This window comes from Lepidochelys kempii, chromosome 6, assembly GCF_965140285.1.
Source record: "Lepidochelys kempii isolate rLepKem1 chromosome 6, rLepKem1.hap1, whole genome shotgun sequence".
NCBI classification, from domain to species: domain Eukaryota; kingdom Metazoa; phylum Chordata; order Testudines; family Cheloniidae; genus Lepidochelys; species Lepidochelys kempii.
The window spans coordinates 66,949,911-66,972,728 of record NC_136385.1 but is presented as its reverse complement, the minus strand read 5'-3'; the positions used below and the strand labels follow the sequence as shown (position 1 = coordinate 66,972,728).

The window sequence follows — 22,818 nt, the reverse complement described above, 5'->3', positions numbered from 1 at the left end:
CACGGCTTCCCACTCAGACCCAGGGAGGCGGAGGTGAGCTGGGGCAGGGGGGTGTGAGGAGGGCCACCCACGCTGCAGCAGGTAACCAAGGGTTGGGGGCGCGCAGAGGAATCGCTCCTTGCCCCAGCTCACTTCTGCCACCCTCGGCCTGAGCAGGAAGCCGCCACCTGCTTCTCAGCTCTCCCAGGCTTCCCGCCGAACAGCTGATTTGCAGGAAGCCGGGGGAGGAGGCGGAGAAGTAGAGCGGGGCGGTGTGTTCAGGGGAGGAGGCGGAGCGGAGGTGAGGTGAGCTGAGGCTGGGTGGGGAGCTGCTGGTGGATGCTCTGCACCCACCAAATTTCCCCCATGGGTGCTCCAGCCCCAGAGCACCCAGGGAGTCAGCGCCTAAGGCGCCACTTTTGATGTGATCAGTGGGGGAGCGGCCACTCTCCCTGCCCCTTAGCTACACTCCCCTGTCCCTAGGAGCCAGAGGGACCTGCCAGATGCTTCCTGGGAGCTGCCTTAGGTAAGCATCTCCGGGACTCCCCACCTCGCCCCCCGGCAAGTGCCTCTGGCTCTTAGGGGTGGGGTGAGCACCTACTACAGTGGCCCACGAGACCCTCCTGCCCAGTTCTGGGGGCAATCAGGGGACGGGGAGGGGAGTGGATGGGGCAGGGGTCCTGGGGGGGCATCAAGGAACCCAGGGGGTTGGATGGGGCAGGAGTCCCAGGGGGCAGGCAATGACCCCCTCGTGGCGTGAGGAGGGAACCCGTTGTTAAGATTTTGGCAGCTCATCACTGTGTTTAAGTACCAGAATGTAAGATCCTTGAGCCTGCATTCAATATTTCTAATGTCACAAAGTGTTAGAGAAATGAGCAAGTAGCTCCAGAATTTGTGTTGTGAGTCACCATGTATGTTTTGCATGAAAGATGAGAGAGCTATATAGTGGAATCTATGATCCCTGTTTGTGTCCACTGTGCTCTTAGATAATGACAATTCAGATTTAAGATTGGCTTTCCAAATCTTTCTTCACATAATAGTTATTTTGGTGGCTAAGCAATATGAAATTGAAGGTTAGTGTATTAACTGAGAGTCTGAGCATCAGTGTGTCTTATTGAATATATCATAAAATGGGGGGAATCCTCTTTACAGACACTACTGTGATAAGGCTAATGGATTCTGAGGTGCAGCTGAAATAAAAATTGATAATGGAGGCTGCATATTTTTCTTTTTCCCAACACTTCTAGGAATCCTCTAGGAGCCGCTATTTCCTCTTCATCACACTCACATACAACATATCTTAGCTCTGGTCTACACTAGGACTTTAGGTCGAATTTAGCAGCGTTAAATCGATGTAAACCTGCACCCGTCCACACAATGAAGCCCTTTATTTCGACTTAAAGGGCTCTTAAAATCGATTTCCTTACTCCACCCCTGACAAGAGGATTAGCGCTTAAATCGACGTTGCTGGCTCGAATTTGGGGTACTGTGGACACAATTCGATGGTATTGGCCTCCGGGAGCTATCCCAGAGTGCTCCATTATGACCGCTCTGGACAGCACTCTCAACTCAGATGCACTGGCCAGGTAGACAGGAAAAGAACCGCGAACTTTTGAATCTCATTTCCTGTTTGGCCAGCGTGGCAAGCTGCAGGTGACCATGCAGAGCTCATCAGCACAGGTGACCATGATGGAGTCCCAGAATCGCAAAAGAGCTCCAGCATGGACCGAACGGGAGGTACGGGATCTGATCGCTGTTTGGGGAGAGGAATCCGTGCTATCAGAACTCCGCTCCAGTTTTCGAAATGCCAAAACCTTTGTCAAAATCTCCCAGAGCATGAAGGACAGAGGCCATAACAGGGACCCGAAGCAGTGCCGCGTGAAACTGAAGGAGCTGAGGCAAGCCTACCAGAAAACCAGAGAGGCGAACAGCCGCTCTGGGTCAGAGCCCCAAACATGCCGCTTCTATGATGAGCTGCATGCCATTTTAGGGGGTTCAGCCACCACTACCCCAGCCGTGTTGTTTGACTCCTTCAATGGAGATGGAGGCAATACGGAAGCAGGTTTTGGGGACGAAGAAGATGAGGAGGAGGAGGAGGAGGTTGTAGATAGCTCACAGCAAGCAAGTGGAGAAACCAGTTTTCCCGACAGCCAGGAACTGTTTCTCACCCTAGACCTGGAGCCAGTACCCCCCGAACCCACCCAAGGCTGCCTCCTGGACCCAGCAGGCAGAGAAGGGACCTCTGGTGAGTGTACCTTTTAAAATACTATACATGGTTTAAAAGCAAGCATGTGAAAGGATTACTTTGCCCTGGCATTTGCGGTTCTCCTAGATGTAGTCCTAAAGCCTTTGTAAAAGGTTTCTGGGGAGGGCAGCCTTATTGCGTCCTTCATGGTAGGACACTTTACCACTCCAGGCCAGTAACACGTACTCGGGAATCATTGTAGAACAAAGCATTGCAGTGTATGTTTGCTGGCATTCAAACAACATCCGTTCTTTATCTCTCTGTGTTATCCTCAGGAGAGTGAGATATAATTCATGGTCACCTGGTTGAAATAGAGTGCTTTTCTTCAGGGGACACTCAGAGGAGCCCATTCCTGCTGGGCTGTTTGCCTGTGGCTAAACAGAAATGTTCCCCGCTGTTAGCCACAGGGAGGGGGGAAGGTTGAGGGGGTAGTCACGCGGTGGGAGGAGGCAAAATACGACCTTGTAATGAAAGCACATGTGCTATGTATGTAATGTTAACAGCAAGGTTTACCCTGAAAGAGTGTAGCCACTGTTTTATAAAATGTGTCTTTTTAAATACCGCTGTCCCTTTTTTTTTCTCCACCAGCTGCATGTGTTTCAATGATCACAGGATCTTCTCCTTCCCAGAGGCTAGTGAAGCTTAGAAAGAAAAAAAACGCACTTGCGATGAAATGTTCAACGAGCTCATGCTGTCCTCCCACACTGATAGAGCACAGATGAATGCGTGGAGACAAATAATGCCAGAGTGCAAGAAAGCACAAAATGACCGGGAGGAGAGGTGGCGGGCTGAAGAGAGTAAGTGGCGGGCTGAAGACAGGGCTGAAGCTCAAATGTGGCGGCAGTGTGATGAGAGGAGGCAGGATTCAATGCTGAGGCTGCTGCAGGACCAAACCAGTATGCTCCAGTGTATGGTTGAGCTGCAGCAAAGGCAGCTGGAGCACAGACTGCCACTGCAGCCCCTCTGTAACCAACCGCCCTCCCCCACAAGTTCCATAGCCTCCACACCCAGACGCCTAAGAACGCGGTGGGGGGGCCTCCGGCCAACCAGCCATTCCACCACAGAGGATTGCCCAAAAAAAAGAAGGCTGTCATTCAATAAATTTTAAAGTTGTAAACTTTTAAAGTGCTGTGCTTAAAGTGCTGTGTGGCATTTTCCTTCCCTCCTCCACCACCCCTCCTGGGCTACCTTGGTAGTCATCCCCCTATTTGTGTGATGAATGAATAAAGAATGCATGAATGTGAAGCAACAATGACTTTATTGCCTCTGCAAGCGGTGATTGAAGGGAGGAGGGGCGGGTGGTTAGCTTACAGGGAAGTAGAGTGAACCAAGGGGCGGGGGGTTTCATCAAGGAGAAACAAACAGAACTTTCACACCGTAGCCTGGCCAGTCATGAAACTGGTTTTCAAAGCTTCTCTGATGTGTACCGCGCCCTCCTGTGCTCTTCTAACCGCCCTGGTGTCTGGCTGCGCGTAACCAGCAGCCAGGCGATTTGCCTCAACCTCCCACCCCGCCATAAACGTCTCCCCCTTACTCTCACAGATATTGTGGAGCACACAGCAAGCAGTAATAACAGTGGGAATATTGGTTTCGCTGAGGTCTAAGCGAGTCAGTAAACTGCGCCAGCGCGCCTTTAAACGTCCAAATGCACATTCTACCACCATTCTGCACTTGCTCAGCCTGTAGTTGAACAGCTCCTGACTACTGTCCAGGCTGCCTGTGTACGGCTTCATGAGCCATGGCATTAAGGGGTAGGCTGGGTCCCCAAGGATACATATAGGCATTTCAACATCCCCAACAGTTATTTTCTGGTCTGGGAATAAAGTCCCTTCCTGCAGCTTTTGAAACAGACCAGAGTTCCTGAAGATGCGAGCATCATGCACCTTTCCCGGCCATCCCACGTTGATGTTGGTGAAACGTCCCTTGTGATCCACCAGAGCTTGCAGCACTATCGAAAAGTACCCCTTGCGGTTTATGTACTCGCCGGCTTGGTGCTCCGGTGCCAAGATAGGGATATGGGTTCCGTCTATGGCCCCACCACAGTTAGGGAATCCCATTGCAGCAAAGCCATCCACTATGACCTGCACATTTCCCAGGGTCACTACCCTTGATATCAGCAGATCTTTGATTGCGTGGGCTACTTGCATCACAGCAGCCCCCACAGTAGATTTTCCCACTCCAAATTGATTCCCAACTGACCCGTAGCTGTCTGGCGTTGCAAGCTTCCACAGGGCTATCGCCACTCGCTTCTCAACTGTGAGGGCTGCTCTCATCTTGGTATTCATGCGCCTCAGGGCAGGGGAAAGCAAGTCACAAAGTTCCATGAAAGTGCCCTTACACATGCGAAAGTTTCGCAGCCACTGGGAATCGTCCCAGACCTGCAACACTATGCGGTCCCACCAGTCTGTGCTTGTTTCCCGAGCCCAGAATCGGCGTTCCACAGCATGAACCTGCCCCATTAGCACCATGATGCATGCATTGGCAGGGCCCATGCTTTCAGAGAAATCTGTGTCCATGTCCTGATTACTCACGTGACCGCGCTGACGTCGCCTCCTCGCCCGGTATTGCTTTGCCAGGTTCTGGTGCTGCATATACTGCTGGATAATGCGTGTGGTGTTTAATGTGCTCCTAATTGCCAAAGTGAGCTGAGCGGCCTCCATGCTTGCCTTGGTGTGGCGTCCGCACAGAAAAAAGGCGCGGAACGATTGTCTGCCGTTGCTCTGACGGAGGGAGGGGCGACTGACGACACGGCTTACAGGGTTGGCTTCAGGGAGCTAAAATCAACAAAGGGGGTGTCTTTACATCAAGGAGTATTTCAGGCAGGACTTCACGGAGGGTTCCAATAAGAAATGGTGCACCTAAGTTATCGTTCTTATTGGAACAAGGAGGTTAGCCTGGCCTCTGATTGATACATGGCTAGATTTACCTCGCTGCACCTTCTCTGTGAGTGACTGCAGTGTGACCTAGAGGAATGAGTCCCCTAGACAGGGGAGGAGGCAAATGAGTACAAAACAAATCTGGTCTATTTCTTGTTTTGACCCACTCCATCTATCTTTTACATCTTTGGCTGGCAGCAGACGGTGCAGAAGGACCTCATGCCATCCACATCTCATGGCTGCTCGACAGAAGATGGTATAGTATGACTGCTAGCCATCCTCATCCCTTGCCTGCCTGGCAGAAGATGGTACAGTACGACTGCTAGCCATCCTCATCTCTTGCCTGCCTGGCAGAAGATGGTACAATACGACTGCTAGCCATCCTCATCTCTTGCCTGCCTGGCAGAAGATGGTACAGTACAACTGCTAGCAGTCCATATCGCCTGCCCGCTCACCATAAGACGGTTCAATAGGACTGACTGCAGGACTAAAGAGAATGACCTGCTCAAGTCACTCCAAATTTAGTCCCTGCGCCCATGTCTGCCCAGGCGCTCCCAGCCGACGTGGCCAGGAGCACCTCGGACACGACGAGGACAACTACCAGTCGTATTGCACCATCTGCTGCCAGAAGGCAATGGGTTGCTGCTACTGTGCAGCAAAGCCGTACCGCGTCTGCCAGCACCCAGGAGACATAGGGTGACGGTTACCTGAGCGGGCTCCATGCTTGCCGTGGTATGGCGTCTGCACAGGTAACTCAGGAAAAAAGGCGTGAAATGATTGTCTGCCCTTGCTTTCACGGAGGGAGGGAGGGAACGGGGGCCTGACGATACGTACCCAGAACCACCCGCGACAATGTTTTAGCCCCATCAGCGTGCTTCATTGTGACTGCTCTGGACAGCACTCTCAGATGCCCGATTGTTTGCCGTTGCTCTGACGCCGGGAGGGGCGACTGAGGACACGGCTTACAGGGTTGGCTTCAGGGAGCTAAAATCAACAAAGGGGGTGGCTTTACATCAAGGAGTATTTCAGGCAGGACTTCACGGAGGGTTCCAATAAGAAATGGTGCACCTAAGTTATTGTCCTTATTGGAACAAGAAGGTTAGCCTGGCCTCTGATTGATACATGGCTAGATTTACCTCGCTGCACCTTCTCTGTGAGTGACTGCAGTGTGATCTAGAAGAATGAGTCCCCTAGACAGGGGAGGGGGGGACGCAAATGAGTACAAAACAAATCTGGTCTATTTCTTGTTTTGATCCACTCCATCTATCTTTTACATCTTTGGCTGGCAGCGGACGGTGCAGAAGGACTGCATGCCATCCACATCTCATGGCTGCTCGGCAGAAGATGGTACAGTACGACTGCTAGCAGTCCGTATCGCCTGCCCGCTCACCATAAGACGGTTCAATAGGACTGACTGCAGGACTAAAGAGAATGACCTGCTCAAGTCACTCCAAATTTAGTCCCTGCGCCCATGTCTGCCCAGGCGCTCCCAGCCGACGTGGCCAGGAGCACCTCGGACATGATGATGACGGCTACCAGTCGTACTGTACCATCTGCTGCCACAAGGCAAGGGGTTGCTGCTACTGTGTAGCAATGCCGTACCGCGTCTGCCAGCACCCAGGAGACATAGGGTGACAGTTACCTGAGCGGGCTCCATGCTTGCCGTGGTATGGCGTCTGCACAGGTAACTCAGGAAAAAAGGCGCAAAATGATTGTCTGCACTTGCTTTCACGGAGGGAGGGAGGGAACGGGGGCCTGACGATATGTACCCAGAACCACCCGCGACAATGTTTTAGCCCCATCAGGCATTGGGATCTCAACCCAGAATTCCAATGGGCAGCGGAGACTGCGGGAACTGTGGGATAGCTACCCACAGTGCAACGCTCCGGAAGTCGACTCTAGCCTCGGTACTGTGGAAGCGCTCCGCCGAGTTAATGCACTTAATGCACTTAGAGCATTTTCTGTGGGGACACACACACTCGAATATATAAAACCGATTTCTAAAAAACCGACTTCTATAAATTCGACCTTATTCCGTAGTGCAGACATACCCTTAGCAACCTTCCCTTCCAGGCAAGGAAACTTAGGCGCCCACTGCCTCCACAGCCTGTTCACTATCAAAGCAGGTTGCTTAAAACCAGGTGTAAGCTCCCCCTCTCTCTTCCCCCAAACAAACTCAATCCCAGGAAGGGTAACATTTGTGTGTCTGCTTCTCACATTGATCACTACTGGAAAGCCAGATCTACAAAAACAGTTGTTAACCCTATTTCCATGCATGCAGTGTCCCCATTAAATGAAACTGATGAAGGTTTCCAGTATTTGAAGGGAAAACAGAAAAGGTTTACCTCCTGCCCCCCAAAACTGAAATACAAGTGGATGGATAGTTTTGGTATTAAAATACAAAAGTGAGCCTTCCCTAAATAGACAGTTGGTGTCTGAACAAGATCTTTGATGTGATATTGACTCTCTGTTCTTCTCATATATATAGATTTCCTAAGAAGCATATTCTACACCCATGGCTTCCTTCCAGATCCCCAAATAAGACCACCTTTTCCTGATATGCTATGGCATCAAGATAGGGTAAGGGTGAAATTATTTTGCTGCCTATGGAAACATTTATAAATAGACTTCACAGTAAAACTGCTGCTCCAATCCATTTACTGAGCTTATCATGATGTGGCTGACAGATGTGTCTTAAAGGGGAAATGTGTTCTTTTTTTTAAATTCTCTGTAACTTTAAATCTTTAAATCATGATTTGAGGACTTCAGTAACTCAGCCAGAGGTTAGGGGTCTATTTCAGGAGTGGATGGGTGAGGTTCTGTGGCCTGCAATGTATAGGAGGTCAGACTAGGTCCTTTCTAATCTTAAAGTCTATGACTCTGTAATCTAAACACAATTATGTAATCTCTTTGATATGACCTTGATCTACAGTAAATGCTCAGCACAATAACATCATGAACTATTATTCACCTACAAATGGATCAGTACCAACAATTTAATAGCTATGAGTTCAACAGCTGAACTAATCTTCTCTTGTGTTATATGTAGACTTATATATCAAAGTGAGGCAGAAAGTAATCAGTAACATTTGCAGGTGATGCATCCCACCAATTTGGCAGAGGGCTTTACCAGGGATTACTCCTGAGGGAATTCTGTGTTACTGCACGTACGCAGAATTCATGTACCCCACAGATTTCTTTGCTTCCCCACAAAAAAATGACTTCTGATGGGGAAGCAAAGGAAAAGGCACAAGAGCAGTCATGCGCCAATCCCCAGCAGTGCTGACTGGTTTGTTTGGGCCCCCAGAGCAGTTGTTAATGATGTAAATCATCACCGGGGAGGAGGTGCTGGGCAGTCATGTGTGAGAGAGAAAGAGATACATTCTGTCCCTCTCACTCGCTGTTGTGGCACACTTTGCATGGAGGGGAAGGGCTTTGGGGTGTTTCTGAGGAGGTAAGTGTGGGGCAGGCTCTGTTCCCCTCAGAGCAGAATGTAGCAGCTTGTCTGCTTAGTGAATTGTTCCCATTGTTTTTCTGAATTCCCCCAGGAGTATACAACAGGTATAAAAGTGTAAGCAGTGTCAGGATGAGCTCCACCCTGACATCTGGTGGTGAGGTGTGGCAAGTTGTGGAAAAGAACTTCAGGGGCTGATCTCATTTGCATAGGCACACCCACCACGCCTAGAATGAGACCATAGCTGCCCAAATGGTCACTTTGGCTGCTGTGGGATCCCCAGTGTCTCTGTTATTGGGGCAGGAAGAATAAATTGTTATTACCCTGATTATGGGAACTGTGCTTGGAACTGTACGTGGCCTTTTGTTATGATGGAGGGATTCACCATCAACTAAGTAGCACTCGCTAGGCAAGGGTCATGGGTTCCAAAACTGTGTGAATGGAGAGAGGCTGGGGACAAGTATTAATACTTGGTGGTATGGGCCCCTTGGTGAGGGCCTTACATGCTGATTGCACTTCCGCCTCTCTCCACTGTGGAATATCAGAGCTAATTTTGATTTCATTAGAAGTCTAGTTATAGGCTGCTGAGCTCACTTTGGGCTGACAGTGCACCCGCACTGGGGCTCCCCTACTATAAGCTGAATTCACCTAAGAGCTGAAATCACTGAGTGTTGTGTTAAGTAGTGGGGGAGCCTGAAGATATATTGTGGAGCAGTTTGCGGGAGGGCTGGTGAAGCAGTTCGACGCGGAGCAGTGTGTGGATGGCAGGAGCTGCTTGTGGGCCGTGGAGCTGAGCGAAGGAGTTCGTGGGGCGGCTGGCGGAGCGGAGCGCATCTGAGCGAAGGAGTTCGTGGGGCGGCTGGTGGAGCGGAGCGCAGCTGAGCGAAGGAGTTCGTGGGGCGGCTGGCGGAGCGGAGTGCTGCTATGGAGCTATGGGGCGGTCAGCTTCAGATCACGTAAGGTGCCTCTTACCCCCGTCCCATTTCCACCCAGGTTGGGAGGTAAAGCTCCGCCGATAAACTTTCGAACTCTGGGGCTGCCCTGACCAGGGACAGAGACTTTTGGGGCATGGGACTTTTGGGACTTTGGGTGATTTGGGGTTGCTGGACTCAAGAACCAAAGGGAAAAGGGCATGCCCCAATTTGCCTGGGGTGGGGTTGTTTTTGCTCATGGGTTGTATTATGAATCCTGTTGGTGGTGTTTCCCCAACATAATGCCACATTGTTTCTCTCTGTTATTAAAAGACTTTTGCTACACTCAGACTATGTGCTTGCGAGAGGGGAAGTATTGCCTCTTGGAGGCGCCCAGCAGGGGTGGTATATATTTGTCCCAGGTCACTGGGTGGGGGCTCGAGCCGGTTTGCATTGTGTTATTGGAATGGAACCCCTAGATATTGAACCCGGCCCTTGTTGCTGCCAACTCTGACGGGCAGAAGGGTTACAAAAGTTTTAAGGCTCCTTTACATTGCCAGAGTGGCATAAAGGACAGTATGGCCTTATAAATGCTTATGGGGCTTTAGTGATTAGAACTGGTCTAAATTTTTGGACTGAAAAAAATTCCTGTGAAAAGGTGCTCCATGAACTGTTTGCTACTGACCTTTCTGGAGATGGTCAGTAGCCAATATAAACTGTAAGTTTGATTCCCCAGCCCTTACTTGCTCTTCAGTTGCCTATGATGTAACATTGAGCATATGGCTGCATATATTTGTTGACTAATAACGAGAAATAAAGGGTCAAACCTAGCTACATTACTATTAGGCAAGAGGGTTTGGGGATTTCCTCCAATGCTCCCCACTCCCATTCTCCATTCATTGTATTGTAGTTTAAATAAATTACCAAAATAACTGAAACCAGAGTAATTATATTGCATTATTTTGACAAATAAAATATACAGAACACTGCAGAATTTTAAAATATTGTGTGCAGAATTTTTAATTTTTTGGTGCAGAATTCCCCCAGGAGTAAGGGACTCTTTGATAACCTAATGCGAGGCCTAACCTAGCAGACGGATGCATTTAAAAAGAGTACTAGAGATATTGCCCTTCGGTCGAGTTATATAATAGCACTTTGCTATTACAGCTACTGTGGCCTTGTCATAAATATAAAGGGAAGGGTAAACCCCTTTGAAATCCCTCCTGGCCAGGGGAAAGCTCCTCTCACCTGTAAAGGGTTAAGAAGCTAAAGGTAACCTCGCTGGCACCTGACCAAAATGACCAATGAGGAGACAAGATACTTTCAAAAGCTGGGAGGAGGGAGAGAAACAAAGGGTCTGGGTCTGTCCGTAGGGTCTTTGCCAGGGACAGAACAGGAATGGAGTCTTAGAACTTTTAGTAAGTAATCTAGCTAGGTATGTGTTAGATTATGATTTCTTTAAATGGCTGAGAAAAGAATTGTGCTGAATAGAATAACTATTTCTGTCTGTGTATCTTTTTTGTAACTTAAGGTTTTGCCTAGAGGGGTTCTCTATGTTTTTGAATCTAATTACCCTGTAAGGTATCTACCATCCTGATTTTACAGGGGGGATTTCTTTATTTCTATTTACTTCTATTTTTTATTAAAAGTCTTCTTGTAAAAAACTGAATGCTTTTTCATTGTTCTCAGATCCAAGGGTTTGGGTCTGTGGTCACCTATGCAAATTGGTGAGGCTTTTTATCCAACATTTCCCAGGAAAGGGGGGGTGCAAGTGTTGGGAGGATTGTTCATTGTTCTTAAGATCCAAGGGTCTGGGTCTGTAGTCACCTAGGCAAATTGGTGAGGCTTTTTACTAAACCTTGTCCAGGAAGTGGGGTGCAGGGTTTTGGGAAGTATTTTGGGGGGAAAGACGCGTCCAAACAGCTCTTCCCCAGTAACCAGTATTAGTTTGGTGGTGGTAGCGGCCAGTCCAAGGACAACGGGGGGGAATATTTTGTACCTTGGGGAAGTTTTGACCTAAGCTGGTAAAGATAAGCTTAGGAGGTTTTTCATGCAGGTCCCCACATCTGTACCCTAGAGTTCAGAGTGGGGGAGGAACCTTGACAGGCCTATATTACATTTACTCCAGAATGCATAATCTGACCTAATTCTCAATTCTGATGTACAAAATGGGAAGTGGTGGAACATCAATTAAGGTACTGGAACCTCAGTAGAAGTGGAGAGGGCCCATCCCCTGCTCCTCCTCTCCCCCTGAGGCCCTGGCCAGGCCAGAAGTCAGAGCTGGGCAGTGGTGGGAGCCCCCCAAAGGAACCTAAGCCACTGTGGATAGCCCTGGACCCTCCACCTGCACTAGGGGGGTGCCAGGATCACCAAGAGCAGCCCATAGTCCGTATCCTTTCCCCACCCCATTGTGGCAAGGATAAGGGCTAAGGCCCACCTCAGCCCCCTCTTCCCCCCTTTCTAATTGCTGGTAACTGGACTCCCAAGGTCCCACCTCTTCCCCCGCAAGGCCTAACCCCTGCTCCACCTCTTCCCTCCAGGCCCCGCCTCCTTCTCCACCTCTTCTTCCCAAGGACTTGTCTCCATCTCTGGCTCCTCTCCACCTGCCCTAGGGTGACTATATGTCATGTTTTGGCTGGGACAGTCCCTTTTTTAAACCCTGTTGCAGCCATCCCAACTTTTTTTTGGCAAAAGTGGGCATTTGTCCTATTTTGCTCTTGCCAACTGATCATCAGTTGGCAAGAACAAACTGGACAAATGCATAGTTTTGCCAAAAAAGTGGGGTATGACCCCTAGCGGGGCATCGAGAAACATGCTGGGAGGGGGGGCGACAGGCAACGCCACCCCTGCGTGTGACGGAGGGTTTGGGAGAGTGCCTTGGGCTGGCCCTGCATGTGGGTGGGTGGCAGGGGGGCTCAGGCCAGCCCCACATGCGGGCAGGCAGGCCTTGGGCCCGCCCTCCAGGCAGTAGGGGGTCATTGGACTGGGCAGGAGGCAGGGAGGGCAGGGGGTTTCAGGTCAGCCACTTGTGCTGTCCCCTTTTCCATTTGGGAAAATATGGTCACCCTACCCTACCCTTCTTCACTTGCTGGATTGTATCAAGGAGCCTGCCTGCAGGTAGGAGGCAGCCCCGGCTGAGCAGTGGCTGGTGCTGGTTAATGACCTGGTGCCGGTTAATGACCTGGTGCCTCACCTCGCCCCATCATAACCAGACTTTTGGTTCAGGTGCCATTTAGGATTGCCAGGGTTCCAGTGCCCTGAGCCAATGAAATGTGAAATTCTATAGAAAAAAGGTCTTGAAAGGTAGATTTTTGAGGGTTCTCTCACCTTCAACAATGTTATGTGAAATTCCAAAACTGCAAATAAATCAGAGAGAGCAAGCGCGCACACGTGTGTGTGTGTATGGTTCATTAGTAGCAACCACTACAGTTTGTCCAAAGGAGTATCAGGTGTAGATATGGATACATGCATGGGTGGTGGGTATCAGAGGCAAGGATAGGCTGTGCCTTCCCAAACAGCCTAGCGTAGCCCTGCCCACACTCCACCCCCAGGTCAGGCCCCCTCCTGAGGTTTACCAACCACCTGCCCAACCACCTGTAACACAGGGGTCCAGGAGCCCTGCTGCTTGGCACACCGGGGCTGGGCACGACATCTGACCGCTCAGAGCACTGGGGGCTGGGAGAGCTGCTGCCCGGAGCACTGGGCCTGGCCGCACCACCCGGAGCACTGGCACTGGGGCCTCGCCACGTGGCGCGCTGGGGACCACGGTGGGGGAGCTCTGGGCTCCTGTGGGGGAAGGCAGAAGGGGGGGCAGATGGGCACAAGGGGAGGGGCCGGGAGCTAGCCTCCCCCAACAGCTGGGTCACCGGCTGCCCATGGATACATCCATGTATGAAGATGTTGGTGCATTGCTGAAGCATCCGTATGTATATGGTGCAGCCCTAGTGTCCAGTTAATGCCTGGTTTAAAACAATTGACCATACTGGAGTTACAGGAGGCATTAATTTAGTCCACTAGGTTTTATAGGTGCTGGCTTGAAGCGGAGATCATCATATAGAGGGTTTACAGTTTGGTTCAGGCTCTCAGCAACCCCACTATACAAACTGTTCCAGCCCCGCTGCTAGGTTTCTCAGGATCATCTTTTTTCTTTCGCCTGGGGGTGTCGTGTGCTGTCAAGAGCAGCCTCCAGCCCAGGACTGAGCTGGCGGGCCGGGCCGGGCTAGCCCGCCCGTGCTTGCTGGAATCGGGCGGCTGTTATTTAAAGGCTATGTTTATTGGGGGTGGGGGGACGGACCTTTTTCAAACTGCAAATTGCTCCAGCCCCACCAGTGCCGTTTGCGTCTCTACCCGGGCTGCGGGGGTGCGAGCGACGCTGAGGGGCAGGGACGAGGGAGGCGAAGCCGGCTTTGAGGCTTGTTGCTGGCAGGGGCTGTTGATGAAAGCGAGGCCAGACCCTAGCTCCATGACACCTGGGTGGGGGCAGGGGCAGGGGCAGGGGCGTGCCTAGCCCCACCCGCCCGTGCTTTGCCCTCGCCGCGCTCCGCGGCCCCCGGCGCTCCTGCCCCGGCTTCAAACGACGCCCTCCTGGTTCTCGCCCTCACAATGGGGCGCGCGCGCAGGGGCGTGGCCCGGCCCCGCAGCCGCTTCCCTGACGAGGCGGGGCCAGAGCCGCCCAACGGTGCGATGGGGGCGGGCGGCCCCTGGCTGGTGCTGCTGGGCTTGGGGAGCCTGGTGGGTGGCGCGGTCGGCTCGACCCCACCCGGCGGCCGTGGCAACGAAGCCTCCTACGCAGTGATCGTGCCGCGGCTGCTGGCGCCCCGCGCCGGGCAGGAGCCGCGGGAGGTCTCCTACCTGCTGGAGGTGGAGGGGCGGGGCCGCGTCGTGCACCTGAGGCAGAAACGGCTCCTCGTGCCCGAGCACTTCACCCTCTTCACCTACCGGCCGGGCGGGGCCCTCCAGCGGGACCAGCCCTTCCTGCGCCGCGACTGCTTTTACCGCGGCTACGTGCAGGGCAGCCCCGCCTCCCTGGCCGCCCTCAGCACCTGCTCGGGCGGGCTCCGCGGCCTGCTGCGCACGGCGCAGGCCAGTTACGAAATCGAGCCGGTGCCGGACTCCGCCACCTTCCAGCACGTGTTGCACCGGGTGGAGGAAGGGGCCACCGGCCTGCGGTGCGGCTTAACCGACCAGGAGCTGCAGCGCCAGGCAGCCTTGATCCCTGGCCTAAGGGGCCTGTTGGCCAAGGAAGCCTCCCCGGGCGACTGGTGGACGCATACCCGCTACGTGGAACTCGTCTTCGTGGTGGAGAACGAACGATTCGTCAAGTCAGGCAGCAACGAAACCAAAATCCTGCAGCAAATGCTGGACATAATCAATATAGGAGACACCATGTATGATCCGATGGGCGTGCGCTTGTTCCTTGTGGGGCTGGAGATCTGGACACAAAACAACCGTATCCCAATTAATAGTAGTGTAGGTGTGATGCTTGACAGTTTTAACAACTGGAGAAGAGTGGACCTGTATGACCGGCTGCGCCATGATGTAGCTCACTTACTCACATATCAAGGGTATGGAATAACCCTTGGGTTAGCATATATAGGAACTGTGTGTTCTCATCATTGGGCGTCAGCCGTTCTTTCTTTCAGGGCTCTTGGATTGTACTCTTTTTCCATTGTTTTTACTCATGAGTTGGGCCATAACCTCGGCATGATACATGATGATCGTTATTGTAAATGTAAACGCAAGGCCTGCATCATGGCTGCGACCCACAGCGTCACTGATCTGTTCAGTAACTGCAGTTATAACAACTATTTCAATTTCATGACTGGCGGTGCACAATGTCTGCTTGATCCTCCAGCACCGGGGAAAGTTTATACACGCAAGTACTGTGGCAACAAGGTGGTGGAAAGTGAAGAGCAGTGTGACTGTGGCTCAAAATTTAATTGTGAAAAGGATCCTTGTTGCCAGCCCGATTGTACATTGAGAGCAGGTGCAGCTTGCGCTTTTGGAGAATGCTGTGAAGACTGTCAGATACTTCCAGCAGGAACACTGTGTAGAAAAAGTACTACTGAGTGTGACCTTCCTGAATATTGCAATGGGACTTCACAGTGGTGCCAGAAGGATTTATATGTGCAAGATGGAGCCCCTTGCAAGGATGATGCCTACTGCTATCATGGAAACTGCTCTAGCCATGATCAACAGTGCAAAATGATTTTTGGTAAAAAAGCAAAGGTTGCTCCATTAGTTTGTTTCAGAAAATTGAATACTCAAGGTGACCGTTTTGGCAACTGTGGTCTTAAGAGTGATACTACTAAATATAAGAAATGTCAAGGAGAAGATATCTTATGTGGTAGGGTCCAATGTGAAAATATGAAAAGTGTACCATCTTTGGAGAACCATAGTACCATACTTCAAACTCCAGTTGATAATAACTGGTGCTGGGGTACAGACTATCATCATGGGATGGATATAGCTGATATTGGAGCAGTGAGAGATGGCACATCTTGTGGTCCTGACAAGATTTGTGTTAACACAAGTTGTGTCACTGTGTCAATCCTGAATTATGACTGTAATATAACAAAGTGCCATAAAAGAGGAATATGCAACAGTCATAAAAACTGTCATTGTAATTATGGCTGGGCACCTCCAGACTGTCAACATAAAGGATATGGAGGGAGCATTGACAGTGGACCACCACCTAGGAAGGCCTTCTGGGGCAGTGCTATCGGAATACCAATATTCCTTGCTGTTACTGCTGCTGTTGGGATTGGGCTTTGTGTATATTATAAAGCTGTACTAATGCGATGGCTTAGAAGATCAGTGGCCAGATTCCGCCCAACACAGCAAGCAGATGCTTCCAGTGGGGGAAAGGGAATCCCCAATAGCTCACATGAGACAACTGCTACTGTGTCAAAACCTGTGGTAGAGTCCACAGAGAACGCATGGGATTTTTTGTAATGTTAAATAATGTATAAACAATATATTTACCTCTTTTAAGAATAAATTCAGTCTGTAAGCATTGATACAGCTTTTTAAAATTGTGTCTTGAAGGACTTGGTCTCTGCCTAAGCTCAGGGAGTTAGGAAAATACTAGGAGTATCTATATAGCCCCTTTCATCTCCATGCTCTACAAACAAACTCTCACAATGCCTTGTGAGGTAGGAAATTATCCCTATTTTACTGATAGGTAAACAGACACAGCTGTGGTAAAGTAATTTGTGCAAAGTTACGCTTTAAGAGGAGGAAATATTTTGAACTCTACCACATGCAACAAAAGATCAAAGGAAAAATTCTTGCCATTTTACATTCATTCACTGAAGTGACTCACTCAGATATGGGTGGGAAGCAGGCCTTCCACTCAGATGCATGTGTGTAGGGAGAGGAGGAGGGACCATAAATCCTAACCAGGAGCAGATGCGGAGAAGGAGGAAGATCATGACTGACCAGAAGCGTGTTCTTTGAAGGGTTGGGTAGCCAGCATTCTGCAACAGGAAGTTTTACACTTCATGGGATGGGAGACACATAACTTCCACGTTCACAGCTGATAAACTTCTGAATGTTTGGAAACTGATCAGTAGCTTAGTTGACATCAAGCTTGACATTTCACAAAAATATCCTTTTTTGGGAATGTTCCATTACCTTTTGTGTGGGGCTGGGTCAGAAGCTCTTGGTGCCTTATTTTCAATGGGAGTAACTCTTAATGAGCATGCAAAAGTATAAATGAGAGCAGAATTTGGCTCAAGGTCATTTACCCCATAGGGTCTTATAATAGTGGGGCCTGATCCCCCTAAACTCGCCACACGTAGAACTCTCACTGAATTTAACAGAGTTCTATCTACCTAAGTATCTACAGGGGCCCCTTTACTACATAATGTATCCTCAGCACTGTGGTGGGGTAATGAAAGTATTGTAATCTGCATTTTACAAATAGTTAAACTGAAGCATAGAGGCCGTGATTTGCCCCAGTTATACAAGCAGTCTGTAGTACCACTAGGAATAGCATCCCAGGGGTCCTATTTTTATTTGTTACTGTAGTCTTTATATGACAGTAGTGTCTAGAGACCATTTTGAAAAAATCCCTGCCACAAAGCGCTAACAATATATGTTGAAGACCAGATACAGCAAGTAGTTATAACAAATGGGGTGTGGCATGGGAGGGTTGGGGGGAGGAACAGTAATACAAATTCTTTTTTCCAAAGACTGGCTCTGTGCCCAGTTTGTAGGTATTGGAGGAGAGCTTTATTTCTTATTTTGTTTTTTGGATAAATAAATGTATCAGTAGCAGTATGCCCAGCTGTTGTTTGCTAACAGAATACTACAAACATCGTAGTAGAAACCTATACTCCTGAGACGCAGTTGTGTGCTCTAACCCCTAGTCATTTCTATACACTTGAGCTATCCTCAGAGTGAGCTAAATAGTGCCCTCAATTACACTATGCAACTCCACTGATGTCAATATAGTTATAGAGGTGTAAATGAGGGCATAATTTAGCCCAGAGTACTTTGTTTAAAGCTAGACTTGAAATGTGAAGCAGACAGGACAAGTAGGTCTGCATTTCTGGTTTCCTTGGTTCCCCTTCTCCTTCTCAATATTTTGTGCTTAGAGTCACAACCCATTAAGGTCTTTCAATTAACTTGAATGGATCAGGCCTACAGAGCACATTACTCGTATTCCTATCGTGGGGAATGCACCTGGGGTTTCGTGGACCACAAAGGCTAAGACAGCAGTTACACATGTGAGCCCAACTAACCTATTTGATATTTAATAAAAATTGCGTGCAGCAAGCTATGCCATCATTTTATGGTTTGTGTTCTTGACAATACCAGGGCTTCTGTTTCCACCTCAGTTACAAGTAGCTGGATGTTTCTGGAGGCTCCTCAGAGGCATCACGCTACCACTATGTTTTTTATGATATGAAGGTGTAAGCGTAATTTCTGCCCAGGCTCAACACCAAATTCTGTAGTTTCACTTTCCTGCTCTACTATAATTGAATCTAGGCTAACATTTATTTTAAAAAATGGCTGCCTAATATTAGGTCCCTTAAGTCAACATTTAGGCACCTAAATAAATGGCCTGTTTTTTGAAAGTGCAGAATACCAAGTGTCATAAGAACCTATGGGAGCTGGGTACTAGGCACTTCTGAAAATCAGGCCGCTTATTTAGGTACTTTAATATGCACAATCGGGTGTACATTTAGGCAGCCTTTTTGGAAAATTTTGGTCCTACTCTACATTTTACTGCTTAGGATTGACACTCTTTTGTCATGAAAAGCTCAAATACAATCATTTTGTCTCGCTAGAGCAAGGCAGTAGTAACCCTGCATATTTCTGCTGTTCCTACAATCCCCTTTTGGTTTTGTGAACACTAAAATAATCCCAACCAATATCAGGGCCTGTTGTACTAAGTATTGCACATACACGTAGGAAGAGACTGTCCCTGCTGCAAAAAGCTTATCAGCTGAATAAGCAAGGCAGACAAGCTGGGAGAAAGGAATTATTACCATCATACCCAGTTTGCAGATGGGGAACTGAGGCACAGAGAGATTAAGTGACTTGTCCAGTCACAAGTGGCATTAGTGGCAGAACTAGAAATTGAACCTAGGCCTACCACGAGACCATCCTGCCTCTCAATATGAATTTGTTGCATGTTAAAGGCTTCAGAGGATTTTCTCATGTGGTTTATTTCACTGGAGTTTCTTTATAGTCTCTTCTCTATGGGGAGGCCTAAAATATGCACATCAGCTGGCCAAGGTAGCCAGCTGTGATCCTAACAGCAGACATTTGCACATGGAGAATTTTTGAATTCGACTTTTTTATTGGACCTGAGATAATTTAAAGTATGAATTAATTCAGTTTTCATGAGGTATTTATTTACCAGCTTGTGACTGTTGCAGAGAAGTTGCAAATGTAGGTGAGTCAGAAAAAACTCTGTCTTGCTGTGACAGGGAAGTGGATCTAACTACCACATAGAGCAGGGGTGGCCAACCTATGGCTCTGGAGCCACATGCAGCTCTTCAGAGGGTAATATGCAGTTCCTTGCATAGGCACTGACTCCAGGGCTGGAGCTACAGATGTGAACTTTCCAGTGTGCTGGGGGGAACTCACTGCTCAACCCCCCACTCTGCCCCAGGCCCTGCCCCCACACCACCCCTTCCCCCAAGGCCACTGCCCCTTCCCGCAAGCCTGCCATGTCCTCGCTCCTCCCCCTCCCCCACAGAGCCTCCTGCACATGCAAAACAGCTGATTGTGGCAGGCAGGAGGCGCTGACTGGTGAGGCTGCTGGCAGGCAGGAAGCACTGGAGGGCGGGAGCTGATGGGGGGCTGCTGACTTATTACTGTGGCTCTTTGGCAATGTACATTGGAAAATTCTGGCTCCTTCTCAGGCTCAGATTGGCTACCCCTGACATAGAGGTTGGGAATGGGAAATTGGTGACATTGATTGGCTCTTCTGAAGCAAGCACTCTCCGGGGCAACCTTTGAAAGGAATACTGATGAGAGCTGACTCATCCAATACATCAGACCATTTCTTCTTCTGGGCTCCCTGAGTCAGTGGAGATCCAACTGATTAGATCAACTTGGGAGAGGAAAACAGGGCTCTAGGTGCTGCTACTCTGCCTAAGAGCAATTTTACACCTACTTCCTTCTTTAGCATCTCTCCTTTGACCTGAATTACCCAGCCTTCAAGGAACATTCATGCCTCAACATTCCATATGATAGCTTCCCAAACAAATCTGTCACAGAGCCTTCAGGCCTCAGCATTACATCCATTAACTCCCCAGTATTGCTCTAATTAGAACCCTGCAGATGGTACATAAACAAAATATGAAACAGTAAAAATGTTATTTACTTTTTCTTTTGCTCATTTCCTTATTGTCCCCTCTCTCATTGGAGCTGGCCAGGAGTGAGGGGGAAAAGAGAAGATTCCAGTCTCTACATTATTTCTGCAATTTTGGACAGAAACCCAAAAACGCTCTTGCCTAAAATAGGGGGATATAAATGGTATACTCTGGTTTAAATGTTTAATGGTCATGAGTTTAGGATGGTTGCAATGCACACAGGTGATAAAATTGAGTGAGTTACACAGATCGTCTCAAGTGCTGCTAACACCTTCATAGCAGACCACATGGTCACCTACTCTCCACATGCCACATATTTTGTACAAGAAAAACTATTTTAGAAGCAATTTAGAGATTTTTTTCATTGTATTTTTTTATTGTATCTGATTTTTTTATTCTGTCTCTCCACCTGTAAAGTCAGACTGTGTTAACCTCATTAGTACAACTATACAGCCTTCAGAGAGAGAGGAAAAATATAACAAATATAGTTTAGAAAGCTTGATGAGGTATCCAAAAGAGCTTTTCTGTACATAAAAATGTAATTGTAAAATCTGATATCCTGGGACCAAGTTTAACAGGAGCCACTTGCCAATTATCCTGCAAAGAGGTGACCCCCAACCATGGAAACTTGCATAGACTGAGATCTTGGAGTCCATATTCATTTTCAAAATATTTAAGTATAGGTGCTTCTGTGACAACTATTTCTGATTCTCAAAAGTTTATCTCTTGCCACTCATCCCCAGTGCCATTTCATACTGTCTTCAAGCAACATTCTGAGGGGAGCATTTAATTGTAACACATTAAGGATGAATTTACTTAACTATATTAACATTTCCATGGCTTTTTTATGAGCTTCTCATTTGCATAATTATATACCTCCCTTGGGTCCACTCAAACTCCTACTGTAGTGTATTTGCACAGTGCCTAGCACAGTGGGGTCCTGGTCCATGACAGGGGCTCCTAGACAGTGCAATAATACAAATCAATAATCATTAACAATAGTGGTGATAGGCCCACAATAACAGCCTAAGTAGAACAGAATTGAATAGAGTGGTAAGATTCACAGGAGGTAGGGCCTGTGCTGCAGTGAGCTCTGATTTGGGCCTTAAGTGAAAGACAGTCCACGCCCTTTACTCTAACTGGTTGTAAGAGCTAGAGAAAAGCAAACTGAGGTCCAGATTCTGGGGCAGGGATCCACTCATATGCATTCATTTTCAGGATTTAAAAAGGACTTTGAAGGACTTTCAGGACTTTGAAAAGTTTCTTGTTAAAATTAAGGATGTGAGAGCTAATTTCATTTCATTTGGAGCCCATCTGAAAATTATGAGTTGTAAGTTTAGAACAGAACTTGATGTTTTTGAGGTTCAAGTTCTGAGTGGCTCTGGCACTATTGGAGTTCTGATCTGCATATTTCATTGATGTTTTTTAAATATTTCCCTGACATCCCAGAATTTTTTTAAAACAAGTATCTTTACTGTTTTTTAAAAATATCACAGGCTTCAATTTAGATACATATTTTAAAACACATTCTCCTGGGAAAACAATGGTTCAAATTAAGACACTGAAATGTTTGTAAAGCTTGGAAAAAGTCACAAAATCTAAACCCTTTAAAAAACTTGTTTAGCCCCTTCCTGTATAAAATTGCTTAATTCATTGATTTTTGAAAAGTATACAGTAGATATATTTAAAATAATTAATGGGGTTAAAACGAATGTGTATTAGATTTGCAGGATGGGGAAGATTTGGGATAATTTACCACTAAATCCAGAGGCAGATTCATTTTTTCATTTGAAGGTAGTTTAGCTTTGGATCCTGGTATGCCTGTTCATTTACCCCCACAAAACACATGGGTGGGGGGCGCTGTGGAAGGAAACCAGCAAGAATGACAGGTTTCAGAGTGGCAGCCATGTTAGTCTGTATCAGCAAAATAAATGAGGAGAACTTGTGGCACCTTAGAGACTAACACATTTATTTGGGCATAAGCTTTTGTGGGCTAAAACCCACTTCATCAGATGCATGCAGTGGAAAATACAGTAGGAAGATATATACACACACAGAACATGAAAAAATGGGTGTTGCCATCCCAACTGTAATGAGACCAATTAATTAAGGTGGGCTATTATCAGCAGGAGAAAAAAAAAGCTTTTGTAGTGATAATCAGGATGGCCCATTTCAAACAGTTGACAAGAAAGTGTGAGTAACAGTGGTGGGGGGGGGAATCAGCATGGGGAAATTTTTTCTCCCTAGTTTCAGAGTAACAGCCGTGTTAGTCTGTATTCGCAAAAAGAAAAGGAGTACTTGTGGCACCTTAGAGACTAACCAATTTATTTGAGCATGAGCTTTCGTGAGCTACAGCTCACTATGCTCACGAAAGCTTATGCTCAAATAAATTGGTTAGTCTCTAAGGTGCCACAAGTACTCCTTTTCTTTCTCCCTAGTGTTACTCACACCTTTTCAACTGTTTGAAATGGGCCATCCTGATTATCACTACAAAAGCTTTTTTTTTCTCCTGCTGATAACA

General features: G+C 48.2%; 2 protein-coding genes across 2 annotated transcripts; both read left to right on the top strand.

Moving 5' to 3' along the window:
- Positions 1–1,247: 1,247 nt before the first annotated feature.
- LOC140913861 (uncharacterized) lies at positions 1,248–3,349 on the top strand. The gene is made up of 2 exons (XM_073350670.2): positions 1,248–2,224; positions 2,813–3,349. The coding sequence occupies exons 1-2, from the start codon at positions 1,639–1,641 to the stop codon at positions 2,944–2,946; spliced, it is 720 nt and encodes a 239-aa protein (XP_073206771.2). The 5' UTR covers positions 1,248–1,638; the 3' UTR covers positions 2,947–3,349.
- A 10,718-nt stretch (positions 3,350–14,067) lies between these two features.
- LOC140912984 (disintegrin and metalloproteinase domain-containing protein 20) lies at positions 14,068–16,499 on the top strand. The gene has a single exon (XM_073348501.1). It carries the CDS (start codon positions 14,068–14,070, stop codon positions 16,417–16,419), a length of 2,352 nt encoding a protein of 783 aa, XP_073204602.1. The 3' UTR covers positions 16,420–16,499.
- The last annotated feature ends 6,319 nt before the right edge of the window (positions 16,500–22,818 follow it).